At 41.3% G+C, this 16,923-nt stretch overlaps 1 protein-coding gene across 1 annotated transcript in view; it reads left to right on the top strand.

Moving 5' to 3' along the window:
* Positions 1 to 7,702: 7,702 nt before the first annotated feature.
* Positions 7,703 to 16,923, top strand: part of nherf1b (NHERF family PDZ scaffold protein 1b) — a 40,798-nt gene continuing 31,577 nt past the window's right edge. Inside the window, exon 1 of the mRNA XM_033645442.2 lies at positions 7,703 to 8,705. Within this exon, the coding sequence (XP_033501333.1) occupies positions 8,100 to 8,705 (606 nt within the window). The 5' untranslated portion in view covers positions 7,703 to 8,099. The remainder of the gene's footprint in view (positions 8,706 to 16,923) is intronic.

Genomic DNA, 16,923 nt, shown 5'->3' with positions numbered 1-16,923 from the left:
TAAGTGCTACATTGTAGGCAGCTGGACTTGCTTGAGTCTCTTGAAGACGTTTCGCCTCTCATCTAAGAGGCTTTTTCAGTTCTAACGGACTGATGCAGAGTTGCAGGCTTTAAACTGTGTGTGAGTGTGAGCCCTTGCAGAGTCATTGAGGTCACATGTGAGCTCAGAGTTTCAGAGTCATTAGAGTCAGATGGGTCCAGGTGCGAATGGGTGTTAAGTCATCTGGGGAGGATCCCAAGACTGCATTGTATTGCATTGTATTGAGGATCATTCCAGTTTGACGTAGATGGCTTCTTTCGCCCCTTTCAAATCGTCTTCTCGGGCTAAGATGTGTACATTTCTGTCCCTGAAAGAATATCCCCTTTCCTTTAGATGTACAGTAAATGGACAGCCGAGTCTTGACCCAAGGAGCTGGCTCTCCTGTGCAGGGCCACGTGCCTGTGGAGTGGTTGTTTTGTCCAGTTGCCTACGATATAGCACTTACGATTACCATGACCTGGATGACTGAGAATCTTTACTAACATGCCCTGTGCACAGTTATTATATCCACACGTTGCTAGCTGCTGGCTAGCATACTCGCTAGTCGCATTAGCGGTTGTGTTGATACAGCAGAATTTAACACATAGGGCGAAACGATGGATGGTCATGCAACACTTCATCCAACTAGTTGTATAATGAGCAAGTTATAGAGCATTAGCACGCTGTTACCAAAACAACCACAATGTCCTCCACTGAGGATGTAATCCTGATACGTGCTTATCGGCGACACATCAGGATGTATTAGCATTTACACTACAAAAGATATGTGATCAAGTGCGTCCCAGACCACCTGGTTTGAGTCATTGAATGCGCCGTCCACTTGTGATCAGATCACCCAGGAGGACGCATGTTAGTACCATCTATAAACAAGCTCTATGAGTCAGATCCACCCCTCACTCCTCTACAGCTTGCCTAAATAAGGTCACTTCTGCCTCCATAAAAAAACAAGATGCCAAACTTGAGGACCTCATCAAAATAGGAGTCCAGAAACCAGTGGGTGACGTCACGGTGGCTACGTCCATTATTTTTATATGTAATAGACCATGGAGTCTTGTCCTGTTTTGTCAGGGTTAGGGAGAGCAAAGAGAATTATATAATAATTATAATTCTAAATACAAACAAAAGGACTTCATTAACATCATAGGCCAACAAGAATTTAAGTGATAATGTGTACAGCGCATAAAAATATTTAGTATATAGTTTCTATTTAATTACAGCAGGACCCTGCTTGACCTCATGTTTGTAATGAAACAGTTTCAGTTGCTGAGCTTCAGTGACCTTGTCCAAAGTGACTTAACTACTTCAGCTTTGTCTGGCCCAGCTCAAAGCGGCGCATCACAAAGTGAAGTTCGGCCATATTCTCAGAACAGTCGCCTTTTTCATGCTGCAGTTTGCAGGCCTGACTCTTGATAAATGGCAGTTTTTATATAAACAGTGAATAAGACTGTTGTTGTGGATATAGCATTTTGCCATGCAGCTCTTAGTTTGTTTCCATCCCTGTTTAACCAGGCTGTGAACTGAATCCCTTTTGGCCTTACAGTCTTCATCATTCTTCTTTGATAATTCAGTGTGTTTGAGAAGTGGACTTCAGTCTCACAGTCAGATTGTAGCTATAATGATCCCGTCTGTTCACATCTGTACTGCTGTTAGATAGAATAAAGCCAACTTTTCGAGGGCGCTCGCCCACTGTGTGTCTGTCTGTACATTCAATTCAGGGCCAGTGAAACGTCATTCCAAGTACTGTACATGTAAATGTGCTGGAGCATCATCCCACTGCTGCACTAGGCTTCATACAAAGAGATAATTATCACTATTTTCACATCTTTGGTTTGAGTTTCCTCAGCATGCTATCTGCCTTTCACACACACAGATGCTCACAGCACTCCCAAACATTCTTGTGTCTCCTTTAACGATGGATGTTGTTGTCTAGGCTGTACCGAAGCTGTATTTGTTCATGCACCGCATCGTGTAACTCGTTTCTTTGTACAATGTTCATTATGAATGTTTGCTTGTCGAACTTGCTCAATGTCACATTTGTCCCTCTTCTTCTGAGACGTCACGGTGATCACAAAGTGCCATGAAAAAGTGCTTTGTTATCATATTATATATAAAAAGTATATTTTGTAATGTATGTGGTGTCGTTTTATTGAAGTCAGTCTCGTCTGTGCGTCTTCTGTGTGTGTGTGTGTGTGTGTGTGTGTGTGTGTGTTGGGGTGTTAGAGGGAAGCAATGGGAGTCACAGGATGCGCTGAGGTTAATGAGCCACTGTGTGGCAGCAGCTACCTTATTTATTCTCTTTTATGTTACACTAGAAAAAACAATTAGAGAGGCAGCACTCATGTTGAGACTGTAAAGCAGAGCCTATTGTATTTTATGACAGAGGATTTTCAAAGGATGCTCAACATCTGGATGGTGATGTTTTTCTTAATACCGATGTTATATTAATGTGTTTGGTGAAGTTAGAAATTTAAAATTCTCCACACCAGACTCTCCAGCTACAGCAAACAAACCCTATAACCAAACAAAACCACAATATACATGTTTAAGATGACAATAGTTACACAGATAAGCAAAAAATAGCTTTGTAATTAACCCATTGGCCAGAATTTCATGCTTTTTCATGCTTTTTATGCTTCCATGCTTTTACTGCATGAAATGTGATGACATTTTTTTTTTTTTTTTCTTTTCTGAGAAACATCTTAGCGGAAACAATTTTAAGGAGTTCCTTCTATTATTCCAAAGGTGGATGACAGGCTCAGCTGTAATATCATATACCGGAAAACTTCAATTAATAGCCCAGGCTATTATTTGCTTAAATCACTGAAATCAACAGGCATCTTTATCAATTATGAATCATTCATTTGATCTAGCTCCGACAGAGTTACAGTACTTGAAATCACAGCAACCGGCATACTGACCCAACACCACTTTATCCTGTTAAAACAATATTCAAAACTTGTCCTCTTTTGATCTGAGGACCCTTACTGTACAGACTAAAGGAATATGAATAACTCACAGGGTAATCAAGGAATGGACACATAATTTTAGGTAGCCAACAATTTAAGGGCATCATAAAGAACGTGGTGACAAAGACATGTGCTTGTTTTTCTTGAGAGGCCACTATGTTTGAATTGTTGATTTTTGTATTATATATGGTTTTTGTTGCATTTTAAATGTGTTCTGATTGGCTGCTACCTTGGCCAGATTTCTCTTATAAAAGAAATTTTCAAGCTCAATGGGAATTCCTGTTTAAATAAAACAAAAACAAAAACAAAAAAACAGTTTAATAAATACAAAGAATTTCTAATTAAAAAAGGACTGCTTGGCAACCAGACCAGGCGCAAAATGTATAGCCACTCCAGGCTAGTAAAAGGGACTGGGCATTACATTGAAGTTTTACGGTATTCTGTGAACAAGCTTGTAGAGCTCAACCACCTCAATCACCTCTGTGTCTCCTGTATGCCAGAGTTTGTAATTGAAATTCTTCTAACATCTCCGGATTCGACATTTCTTTCAGACCTGGATTTAGTTTACTTGCTCCTCTCAATTTCACAAGGACACCAGATTGAACTCACAAATTCAAGATGAGATCTCACCAGGGCTTAAATCATGGTTCAAAGTTTCTTTGCAATATTGAGATTGCCTTTTTAATGTTTTCTGAAATGTTTGTGTGTAACACCGCACCAATATTCTCTTCCTCTCCACTATGAAGGTCTTCTTGAAGATGAGCTATGTCAGTGTCCTTAGTGATTATTCTATTTTTGTGATGTCCACAAAAAGATATTAATCAGATTGTATCACACTTGGCAAATCATTTATAGACAACAAAAAGTAGAGGACTGAGCGCAGATCCCTGCGGAACTCCAGAGGTCACTGGTTTCCAGCCTGACGTGGCACCTGCTGTTTCCAATCGTATAAGTCGTCCTGAATCCATTTTTTTAACTATGTTGTTAAAAGAGGATTTTCATTTTGACAGTAGTCTCTTATGACGAACTGTCCATTCATCCATCCATTTTCATCAGCACCCCAGACATCCCTCTCCCCAGCAACATTTTCCAGCCCCTCCTGGGGGATCCCAAAGGTGTTCCCAGGCCAGATGAGATATGTAATCCCTCCAGTGCATTCTGGGTCTGCTCCGGGGCCTCCCACCAGTGGGACATGCCCGAAAAATCTCCAGCAAGAGGCCCACAGGAGGCATCCTGATCAGATGCCCGAACCACCTCAACTGACCCCTTTTGACGCGAAGGAGCAGCGGCTCTATTCCGAGCTCCCTCTGGATGTCCGAGCTCCTTACCCTATCTCTATGGCTGAGCCCAGCCACCCCACGTGTCCACTGTGGAGGAGACAGAGCCTGAGGAACTGTATCACAAGTTATTGAGAAGTCCATAGATATGAATAGAGGACACTATATACATGGGGCACATTCATGATTCACTTTACTGGGCTGTATACCTGAACCAGTTCACCTGCTCTCCCACTCACATCCATGAGTCACACTGCAGACGCATTAAGAAGCTTGTCTGTCCTTTACTGAGAAAAAACAACTTTGGATGACTTCCCATTAACTGAGCTAACAGCTGAATCCCCTTAAACACACTGCTGATGCTGCCGAATGTGGCTTTAAATTCCCAGGTCGGAGAGTGTTGAGAGATCTTGTCTCTGTCTTCTTATTAGGTCTGAAGCATTCTCAGCCGAAAAGTCAAATCCTCCCTAAGGTTTTATGACAGCGGCTCCCTGCCGGCCTCTATTTTTACAGGCACTCATATCTCTGAATGTCCAGAGGGGGTCCGAGCTGACTGGCTTCAAAACACTGTGGAGTTTTAAAATGATGCTGATCATTTTTATTAAATTAATCTCTTGTTAGGGATCTCAAAAAGACCAATTTGTGCGTACTGATCATTAAATGTAATCTAATCTGAAGATACCAGGAGCCATAACTAAGCCTTAGGAGTCACCATATTATTTGTGGCAGGAGTATATATTTAAAGCAACATTACTATGATGAATTACAATTAATATAACCAAAGGGGAAATTATACAAATGACATGTTTTTGAGTTTGATAAGGTCACAACATAATCACTGTGGAATATAACACACTATAATTCATGTCCCTCTGGCCAAATTATACAGCCAAACAGACCTTAATAGATGAATGGATGGATGCTTCATTATCCCCAAGGAGGAAAATTCCCTGTAATTTCTGCTATTGAGTGCTTTTAATAGCAGGAATCAGAGAATAAAGACATTATGTGTTAGATAATAGACTGTGCTAAATAATAACACTATAGGACAAACACAGAAGGGATGCGCGTGTGTGTTAAAGTGTGAAAAAAGTGTTTTTGGGCAAAAGCTGTAAAATGAAAAGGTGCCAAAACTGAGGATGTAGTCAGAGCAGTCATTACACATATGTACGATGTGAGAAAATGTGCAACAGGTGTTGATCACAAAGGGAAAATAAGACAAAATGTGGAGGCTACAATGCACCAACTTTACCAATTTTACATTACAAATGTTTACAGACAATAATAATAATAATAATAATAATAATAATAATAATAATGAAGAAATATAAAATTAAAATTAAAATAAATAATAAAATTAAGCACCACACAACAAAAATGGGGGGCAATTACTTTTGACATGTAATAGGTTACAGATTGCTGGTTTCCCAGATAAAAATGTAACATGTTTTAAACTGGCCAATAAAGCTGAAAATGTCAGGAAATAGTCTGTGTCAAAAGAAGACATTCTTGCATGCGAAAACACGCAAAGCAACAGAATGTAAACATATAAACTTTTTCACCAAGAAGAATAGATTTGGATGTAACCCATTTGTAGTCACCAACAGTTTTGATTAGTTACTGTAGTTTAATTAAATCATTTTTTCTAATTAACTGTAACTGAATACATTTATTTTGAAATTCAATTACATAACAAGCTGTTCCATAACGCCCAATCAAATGTACAGCAATGTACAGAGGTATGCATGAATGGCATTCACTCCCTCGACACATCACACAGGAAAACAATAAAGATAGATTTAAAATTCTATTGAAGCAGCACCTTTTGACAAAAACTCAGATTATCCAATAAGAAGACAAAGTATAGGTGTCAAAGCCTATTAATTCATTCATTCATTCATTCGTTGATATCAAAGGTTAGTTTGACTGTGTCATGTGTCTCAGGATGTGAAGGGTCTGTCTTTGTTTGTGGTGCAGGGACATCTACTTTCATGTTTTCCAAAAGTTGACCTATGTAATATGATTCATACACTGTAATGAACTTCATGCATGGTGAAAAATATTGTTTTTCTTGGTAACTATTCATTTTAATGCACATGTAATGTGTGCAGGGAAGCATACAAATGTGAATGTATGGTATTATTGTATATACTTTATCTAATATTACAATAATGGAGCATCATCAGGTAATCAGAGCAAAATTTAGCCCCAAACTGGAGGTTACTTACCAAATGTAATCATGAAAAAGTATATTTTATTTATTACATTACTAGGAGCTGTCTTGTTTGTCTGTGTTAACGTTTTAGTCTCGTTCTGTTGTTTTGTTCACTGTTAAGTGGGATTTATACTCATGCGGCAGACCCTGCGCTGTAGCCTACACCATTGTGAGCATTGATACCAGTGAGGTGGTGTGTCTGTGTCACTCTGCAGTTACACCTCCTAAACATTAGTCGGCAGTGGAGGTTTCTGTGAAGTGCTGCAAGTTCAGTTGATTCAAACCACACCGAAAACACACATCAACACATATTAAACATGGCTTAATAGAGACAATTTCAAACACAAGTACACAAATCAGCTTCACTACAACTCACAGCGTTCACAAAAAAACACTTGTCAAGTGTATAAATTAGCCTAGCAACTAGCGACCTTTTCCTCTTCTCATATAAAACCAGGGACAACAGCAACATTTAACAAAGGTAACGTTACAAAATTTGGCTCCATTACAACTCACAACATTCACTGACAAAACAACTGTCTTATACTAATCACGTTTTCCAAACAAATATAACATGCTAACATTATTAGCACAAGCCTATGGTATTTTACATTGTATAAATTAGCCTAGCGACGAGCAGAGGTTTACTCTACTCATATGAAGCCAGGATAAATCACACACAAGACCTAAAATGCTATTTTTTGGAGGCTTTATTGTCTTAACTATTTATTGTTTCTGATCTCTAAAATTAAAGTAAATAAAAGTTCATTTCCACTGAGGGAAATGGTTTCAACTTACAAAAACAGACAGGAGATCAAGGTGTAGTTACATTTCTGGGAGGTGCACGTCAGGCTATGGCGTAGGCTCCATGTCGACGCAGAGCCTACGCCATAGCAACAGCATTGATTTAACGCAGAAGTTTAGATTTTGTATTATATTTGAGTTGTTTTTGTGCACTGTCACAAATGTAAAGATGTTGTGGATCTCAGGAAGAATATCTAATGGGGATCCTAATGAACTAAACTAAACTAAACTAAACTAAACAGTGCCTGGCATTAATGGTCTTCCGTACTCCTCTGACCATCATCCTTATGTGTTTTCCTAGACAGCCTCAGTTTGTGTTTACTCCTCTAGTCCTCCCTACTTTGCATGAGGCAGCCAGCTGGGCTGTTCCGTGAACGCACCTCCCTCTTCCTGAGTGGCTTTTCTACTTTTGTCGCACACTGAGAGGGAGCTGTGTGACTTTAACCAGCCTCGGTTCACTCCTCGGGTCGGGACCTCCTCTGTCTGTCTGATAGCAGGAGTCACACTGAGGATTTACACAGGGATCAGGTCAGACTTGGACTGGGTGTGTGGAGTGGAGGTGGACCAGAGAGTGAGACAAACACCAGCAGCACCAGTTTCCCACGGACTCCAAGAGGGCGGGGGTTGGATGTGTTGTGTTTTTTTGAAGGGGTAGCCTACCACACATACACACACATACACAAATACACACACCCCTCCTGAGCAGCATCCTGAGCAGCAGGTCTTGTAGTCATTTCCACTTTACTCATCAGACACAGTTGAGCAGCAGCAGCAGTGTGAAGGCGACCGGAGCCTAACATGCCGAGCAAGAGCCAGTATCTGCGCCCCCGGCTGTGCACGCTGGAGAAGGGGGACAACGGCTACGGCTTCCACCTCCACGGGGAGAAAGGTAAGACGGGGCAGTTCATCCGGTTAGTGGAGCCCGACAGCCCGGCTGAGACCTCGGGACTCCGCGCCGGAGACCGGCTGGTGTTCGTGAACGGGGAGGAGGTGGAGAACGAGAGCCACCAGCAGGTCGTGTCCCGGATACGAGCCACCGTGGGCCGGCTGGAGCTCGTCGTGGTGGACCCGGACACGGAGCAGCTGCTGAAGAAACACAACATGAAGTGTCTGAAGGAGTATGTCAGCGACGGCATCCCGTTACCTTTCGACGATGAGGAGGAGGTGGAGGCGGAGGAGGAGGAAAGAGAGGAGGTGGTGGTGGTGAAGGAGCAGGAGCAGGACGGGGACGGGACTGTGAATGGGGATGAGAGGCACGCCAAGCGGGGTGAGGAGGTGGAGGAGGTGGAGGAGCAGGGGGAGGAGGAGCGGGAGGAGACACCCAGGGAGTCCACGCCGGTGCCGGAGAGTAACGGAGAGATCCACGTGCACGTGGAGAAGAAGCTGAGCATCAACTCTGAGAAGGTGAGTCAAAGTTAGAGTAAGTTTCCTCCACCTGTAGGGGAGACCGGGACGGTTGTGACAGCACCACTTTCACTGAGAAGAGACCGATGAGTCATGTAGATTATTTATTGCACAGTGTTGGGCTTGTTACTCTAACATTGTAATAGATTACTCATTACTCTTTTCAAAAGTAATGTCATTACTGCCCAACACTGTTATTGCGTGACCTCTTACTTTCTGTCCTGGCATGTGAAATATCACAGCTGTGCAAAGTTCCCAGCCAGAATTTAAATTTTCAGGCATTCAAGTTATTTTTGGACCAAATGTAAATGTAATATTAAGTATTATGAATACACAAAATTTGTTTCACTTGTTATTACCTGACACGCTTAGGCCTCCATACTCAATATGTGGAACGTTTGATACTCAGTTTCTGTACCCCTACATTCACCTTTGGGGGTACCCCACCTATAAAGGGGTGTCTCCCACCTTACCTCTCCGCTTTTGCTGTTGTGCTCCCTGGGAGAGGTAAGCAACATTGCTCTTGTGGTAATTTCCATGTGTCAGCACTGTTAAGCGATGTTTATGAGTTCAATTTATGCTGACAGTATCCTGTGTCACTTAATTTGTGCAGGGGCTTGAAATTATAGGGTTGTATTTTGTTTTTACCCCTTGTTGTCAGGTATGTTTTCTGTGTTTAATTGTGCTTAATTGAATGCAACATGCTGTTGTGCACCATGGGAGAGGGGCTTCAGTTTATATGGTTGTATTTGACGGAGGATTTCATTTTTGCCACTTGCTGTTAGGAACAAACAGATATCGCCTCCAGTCTGGGTCTCTTCGCAGACAACACTAGAGTCCACTGGTTACATAAGTCTATATTTTGATGAGTATTGATACTGTTGAAATTAGAATTATGTAACTTGAATTAGATTAGAGAGTAGAATGTGAGGCATTGCATGTTTGATCATTTCAAGCCACCATGCTGTTACAGCCAGGTAAACACTGGCTGACAGGAGCGGGGACAGTTGTAACACCCTTTTAAAAAGTGTTGCGTAGCAGAAGGATGTCTCGACCGGTATTTTGGACGCGCTCCATGTGAGGCACTAAACATCTGACAGGTACAGGTTAGTGAGTTAGACCTCAGTAGGAATTTGTTACCAGAATATGTGTCAGTTTTTATGTGTATTTTTTGCTAATGTGCAATTTTTAATTCCTCACTCTTATTATTACTAGGGCTGCCACTAACGATTATTTTAATTGTCAACTAATCTGTCGATTATTTCTTCGATTAGTCAACTAATCATTTCATCGAAAAATGTGTTAAAATGTTGAAAAATGTCGGTCTGTCTCGCCCAAACCCCAAAATTACGTCATCTAATGTCTTGTTTCATACTCACGCCAGAGGGCTTTAGTTCATTGTCACGGGAGAGTGTGTAAAGCTGCCAATATCTGAACGTAAGAAGCTGCAGTAAGAGTATTTTGGGGTACTTTTATAATACTTTTCTATGAAAAATGACTCAAACCGATTAGTCGACTACTAAAATAGTCACCGATTATTTTAATAGTCGATTAGTCATCGATTAGTCGACTAATCGTGGCAGCCCTAATTATTACTAGACACCCCAGCTTGTGTTGACCTTACCCATTAGTGGGGCAGGTTCTACTTATGGAACTTGTTGTATGTTACATTAGTTAGTGAATTCTGTTATATAATTGGAGAAGTTTAAAAAGTTGCTATTTGTAATCAAGAAATAGGGGTTCTCTGGGACAAAATTTGAGAGCTCTAACACAAAAATTCAGCAAGTTCTGAGACAATTGTTACAACCATCCCCAGTCTCCCCTACACTATAAGAGCCTTTGATGCCTGTAATGGCATTGAATGCATCTCCTAGGGAGTGTTCCCCTACAGAGAATAGGTGCTCTGTGTCTATACCATGTATAACATGGCAGCTGCACCCACATGCTGCCATGCTGTGGGCCGGGTCAGCTGGCTGGACATTTGTCATGGGTGAGAGGACAAACTGTCTCAGCTTTGGGATCAAGATAACCTAAACCCTCTCTGTCAGTCTGTGAACTGTTGTTCTCCTCTTGAGTCATATGATTACGATGTGTTTTCCTGCAGCCGTCTCAAAGAGCAATCCCTTGAAAATGTGAGGCAACGCCGTCCTCAGTTATTACAGCGATGGCACAAGGTGAAGCATGAACTCAGAGGAAATGACAGACACTTTGAGCAGACTGTGTTGTGCCGTTCCCATACAAAACCACCATAACAAATATCTGGCATTGCTGAACCGTCCACAACAAACAACAGGAAATATTTCTTTTTTTTTTTTTTTTTTTTAAATCTCCACAAAATGAGTCGCACTAAATGAATCTTTTCAACCTTTGATCTTTGTCTGTGAAACATTATGGGCTCATTCTCACTCCGCAGTGGCCGCTTGTTGCTGTGTCTGTACTTATTTGTGTGTGTGTGTGTGTGTGTGTGTGTGTGTGTGTGTGTGGCTGTGAACTGAGGGTTCATTAAAAAGGCACTGGAGGAGAAGAGGGTCCCTCCAGTCTGGAACATCTGTGCCCCTCACTGCATCTTTGATGTTTACCCCCGAGGCTGTTTGTGTCCGTGTCCAGCTCGCCTCCTCGGTGCTTCACTGTAGGTGGAAGAGAGGTGGGAAGAAGGGCCACAGTGTGCAGAGCCAGCAGCTGTCTGACACAAAGATGTAGAAAAGACTCTGTGTATTCACGGTGGATAGTGTAACCTGTCTGGTTTAACAGAGGCAGAATTGAATAAGGATAAAATTCTTGTCCAGCAAGCCCCAATTTTAGCTTTTCTACATGATGTAGTAATGGGGTAACTAACCAGGGTGTTCACTGTATACATTTATGATGATCTGTGAAGGTGACGGGAGGTCAAAAAGGTGGTGACACTTTGTACTTAAAGGTAAAGTGACGATGAGGAGTCAAGTTGAAGATGTATGTATTGTGAGATTAATCTTGATTTTGTATTTTGGTAATTGTGATATTGTTAAAAAAAAACTTGTTATTTTTCTTTTCTGACATGATGCCTGATTTGACAGTTTGGGAATTTCTCTCATTTGCTTTCTTAACGAGAGTTAGATGAGAAGATCGATACCACTCTACGGTCAGGGGATACGTGGGGTACATGTCCCCTGCAGCTGCTGTGTCTGTCCCCTATGTCCCCCACACTTTTCTGTACCATAAATCGAGTTTGACAGCAGTTTAATTCATTTTAACAAGTCAAAGCTTGTTTTTCCAAGTTTTCCTGGGTGCCCACTGTGAGTAAGCGGACAAGGTGTGCACTTGCTGTTTCTTTTGTCATCACAGCAGAGAGGCATGTTCCCTTTGTTGCCTCTCTAAGCGCTGAGCAGGGAGGATGTACTGTACATTTGAACAAAAAGGAACAGCAACAAGCCAGCGAGAGGCAGAACACCCTGCACTTATTCTTTATATTAAACCATGAAAGTTGAGTCATGCGTTTTTTGATATCAGTTTGCTGATGTTTAAAGATGACCTCTTTTCCTAGTCATTAAGTGTTTTTGGTTATTTGGTTTGGTTTCTTAGCTGCTATGGAGAGGTGTATTTGAATGGGAGAGAATATTTCAATAAATCATTCAAAAGATCGGCTCACTCCAGACAATCTGTCCCCCTCACTTCTGAAATAATTGCTATGCCCTTGTCTGTTGTACATAAGCTACAGTCAGCAGCAGGTTAGCTTAGCCTAGCATAAAGACTGGGAAGAGCAGTTACTGTGCCCCAGAAAACATAAAGTTGTCATGTGGATTTAACAAACAAGGTCCAGTATAACAGGGTAATCAGTGAGCTTTAGAGGTGCTCGTAGTATCTTTGAATAAACTCTGAGCTCGCCACAAACTTTGGGTCTTCCTGTTGTTTCCCTTCAGTCTCTCTGCTTTTTCATCTTATCAGTGTACATTCATGAAGTGCATTGATAGAGCTCCAGGATAAGCATGAATGAGGCTTTTACCATTTTCCCCCACCAAAATTAGCACGTATGCAGTTTTTTTAATGCAGGACACTAAATTTGCATTTGTATACCATAAGGAATTATTATTTTCATTAAATAATCGAATTATTTGTATTTTTTTATGATTAATCATTTAGTCTGAGATGTCAAAAGAAAACTGTAGAAAAAGCCCATCACACAGTGTTTGAGGTGACCTTTTCCGGTGTCGACCAACAGCCCAAAACCCAAAGATATGCAGTATATGATGATTTAAAACAGCAGAAAACCTTCACATCTGAAAATCTTGAGCTTAAATATATAGCTTAAATAAAACCCAACCAAAACAAACACTCACACACATGGAAGAGGGATCTTGACCCCTAAATTCAACATAGGGAAGAGTTAATAACACAAAGCACATAGCAATACATATCATCCATGTATGATTATCAGACACAGTGTATGCAGGAACAAGAAAACATTAATATGTATATCCAGATGTGGTCCTCATCCAGATGCACTTATCGAGTCCAGATATTGCATAAGAGGACCCCAAGATTTTTTCCATTTATATTTACATCTTGGATGATTAAGTCACAGATAAAGCTGCAGTTATTTTCATTATAAGCTATTATATGACTTCTATATATATGGTTGATGAGATTATGAGTAGTTTGGTTTATAAAATGTCAGAAAAAATGGAAAAGTTGTTCATCAAATGATGTGTTTTGTGTGATCAGTGGTCCAAAAACCCCAAATATTCAGTATAATATCACAGAAGATGCAGAAAACAAGCCAAAAATCTCATTTTAGAGGCTAAAACTTGAGATTTTTGGGCATGTGTTCACAAAAACAAAAAAAATCTAATTTGTTGTCAATTCATTTTTGAGCAAACAGCTTAATCAGATAGTTGTTTCAGCTCTAACTGAAATGAATATTTTTATTTTTTCGGAGAGTTTACCATGAATTTATAAGAACATCCTCAGCAGTGGAGAAGGAGGAAACATGTCAAGGATCATACTGATGCTTCTTGCCTTTCTGTAAACTCTCTGTCCTTATATAAACTCAGCAGTTCAAAGAAAAATGTCCGAAATACCACATTGTACTAACTGAAGCTTTGGCATTTTTCATAGGTGGCCACTCACTGCTTCCCTACATCATTTTTTTCCTCTACATAATAACAGTGTAGTGACAGCTTCCACATAAGCAGAGCATGCAGGGCCTTTTGGAGTTATGTTCCTGGTATTCAGGGCCCACACTTGTGCGCAGCTCTCGAGCACTGCTGGGTTATGTTGTTTGTCGCAGGATTATACAGCGATTGTTCCCGTGTTTACTCTTGATACTCTCCACAGATGGCCTAATGGAGCTGTGGCACTACAAGTCACACTGGCACGCAACCCAGAGGGAAGTGGCGTCGAGACAAACAAACGCACGCCCATCAAACTTGTTTTCACCACTTGGATTTTTATTTCAAAAAGAGTTTGACATAAGGAGCAGTGCGAATCACGCTGAGCAGTGAGCCCAGTTGTGAATTTCTTGCGTAAAGGCCAAGATTTCACAGGCTGCAGACATTACTCAGGGACATAAGACACAGTAGAGTGTGTGAGTGTGTAAATTGGGCTCGAGGGGTTTGAGTTAAGAGTCTGCTCTGTCTCTATGTTGCAGTCAGGCGCACCTCAGGGTGTGTTTTTTTGCATTGACTCCACTCTTTCTGGAATTTTCTCCCAACATCCTGTCCGGCATTCCTGTGCCTGAGCCCTGTGGCCCTGCCATTGACACACACACACACACACACATATACAAGTACAGTTTAGAAGACACCCACACACACAGACGCACACTCAGACAGCGTTGGTTCAGCAGTCACACTGACGTCCGCGCTCCGCCTGTCTGGCCTCAGTCTTTGAAGAGACACAAAAGAGGGTTCGAAGAGTGACGCCTTCTCCGGAAACCGAGGAGCCTCGCTCGCAGTTGCCGTGGTTACGCCGATGTCGCGCGTGTGAATGTGTGAGGACTGAGGTAGGCGAAAGTGAGAGAGCGCAGAGGAGGTGCGAAAAATATGAACGAGCAGTGATGAAGGTCAAAACATGGAGCGTGGCCCGGGGAAGAAAATAGGAGGCGCTGTCGTCATCGTGGAACAAATCACACCCACAAAAATAAACCACATCATCGTCGGTTCCAAAGGTCGTTGTTTTGTTTACCAGGCAGTAAAAGTTTTACCCTGCTGTTGTTGAGTGCAGTGAAGTAGCAGTGGATGCTCGCTCTCAGCACATATTACAAATGTAGAGCCATCAGCTCATGCAGAAATAAAAAAACCTCATAGAGGCAGGTTTGCATTTGTGGCTGTGTTGACGTGTGCCGTCTGTCTTTACTGCCTCCTAGAGATGATTCCAGTGAGTTCCATGTAGTGTGGTATAAAACTGTGGCATGTTTTACTGAACAAAGAATGGAGCTCTCATTGGAGGCATGTTAGAAGGTGCCCTGTTGATGGCCGGTATGAACAGGAGGAATTATTACAGCAAGAAGAACCACATTCACTTTACATACAGGCACCTGACCTGTTGTCATAAGACTTAAAAAATGTGAACTTTCCCTTTAATCTGTCAGTAATTGTTACAATTAGTTCCTAGACTGACTAAAATAATGGACGTAGCCACCATGATGTCACCTATTGGTTTGTTCAGAAGTTCAGAATTTTCACTGTTACTGTCTTAGATTTTTGGATGTGACCATATTTGGATGAGAAGGTGTAGCTGCTATTAATGTTTGTTTATTAACCAGCCCCTGGCCTCCTGTCATTGGCAAAAATGGCCCCCAGGCAAAGCAGGTTGAGTATCCCAGCTGTATCTTTCACATGAATTCGAAAAAGACGTAAGGTGCCTGAGGCTTGTATTATGTCCCGTAAGCTTTTTAATGTCCTCTTTACTCGCAATACTGTGCCAACAAATTATCCGATGAATGTTGCTCTCAAATGCTTATTGTAGTCCTCTCTGTGTATACTTCTCTCTGATATTTTATAACTGTTATTCCAGAAATTTGCTATTATTTCCTTAATATCTCTCACTGATATTGAAAACCCTAACCCTAACCCTAAACCCTAACCATGCAGAGTGCTGCAGGAATAAGTCCTAAAACGCAGAACTGAGTTAGCATTTTTTGACTTTGGGTACCCAGGTCTCGAAATCAATTGGTCTTTTGTATGGGTTTTTGGTTAGATGTCTGAAATAAAGTCTGTACAACAAAAAATACTTCAAAAAAAAAATATCCCTGTAAGCAGCTTTACAGCATTGCTTTGGTGGTGACGTTGAATTCATGTGACTGTGGTGTAGTTTGTTTATAGGCTGACATTTTCTTTTTACATCTGGCAGTCTTATGAAACTTCAATAACAAGAGAAGTGGTGTTAATTTGTGAAGACTATCTTGCCGAACAAAATGTGTAAGTATCATAAATCTTCGTTCCCCACAGATCATATTTTTTAGAATTATCTTGAAACCAATGGAAAAATCCTATTGGATTTCTGTCAAGGGACCAGGGTGACGTTAACTTCCATGTTGGCGTACACAAAATCATCATCCTTGCAGCACTCTATTGTTCAGCCTTTTAAATGTCAGGGAATAGTATGAAAAAGAGACCACTTCAAATCTGTTATTTTGTTCTACCAACAACAGTCCAACACTCAAAGATATGTAATCAACAATGATACAGACACAGAGAGGAGCTGATAATCACATATTTGGCGCTGGAAACACCTTATTTTGAAATGTATCCTTCATAAATGACTAATAGAAAAATAAATGAGCCCGGTAGATTTGTCAATCAGCATTTAAAACAATACAAATCATTAAATGCAATAAAATGGGGGATTATTCCGTTCAGAGCCATTGTGCAGTTAAACCCATTTAAATGTGCTTTTCAGGAGCTGTGTTTCCTTCACCACGCCACTCTTTGCTTTTTCCTCAGTGATTCATTCAGACTGAAAAGAGAGTGTGAGGGTGAGAAGTTTTTTTGGGAGTCTTCCTGAATGGCTGCTGGCTGCTTACATAAGACAGTCCTTAAACAGTAATTACAGGAGAGGAAGAGTGCTTGTGACAGATTAAATCGACTGCGGAGAGATGAGCGTCAATGTGTGTAATATCACTGTATCTACTGTAGATAGAGGACACTCCCTGCTGAGGCCTGAAATGAGACACGGAGGCGACTCTGTGCCCGTTGGTTGTCACTTCCCTCCTTTAATGTGAGCCTCTAATCTGCACATTCAT

Source organism: Epinephelus lanceolatus, chromosome 18 (assembly GCF_041903045.1).
Source record: "Epinephelus lanceolatus isolate andai-2023 chromosome 18, ASM4190304v1, whole genome shotgun sequence".
NCBI classification, from domain to species: Eukaryota; Metazoa; Chordata; class Actinopteri; order Perciformes; family Serranidae; genus Epinephelus; species Epinephelus lanceolatus.
The sequence above is the reverse complement of the archived record's forward strand: the minus strand, read 5'-3'. Positions and strand labels throughout refer to the sequence as shown.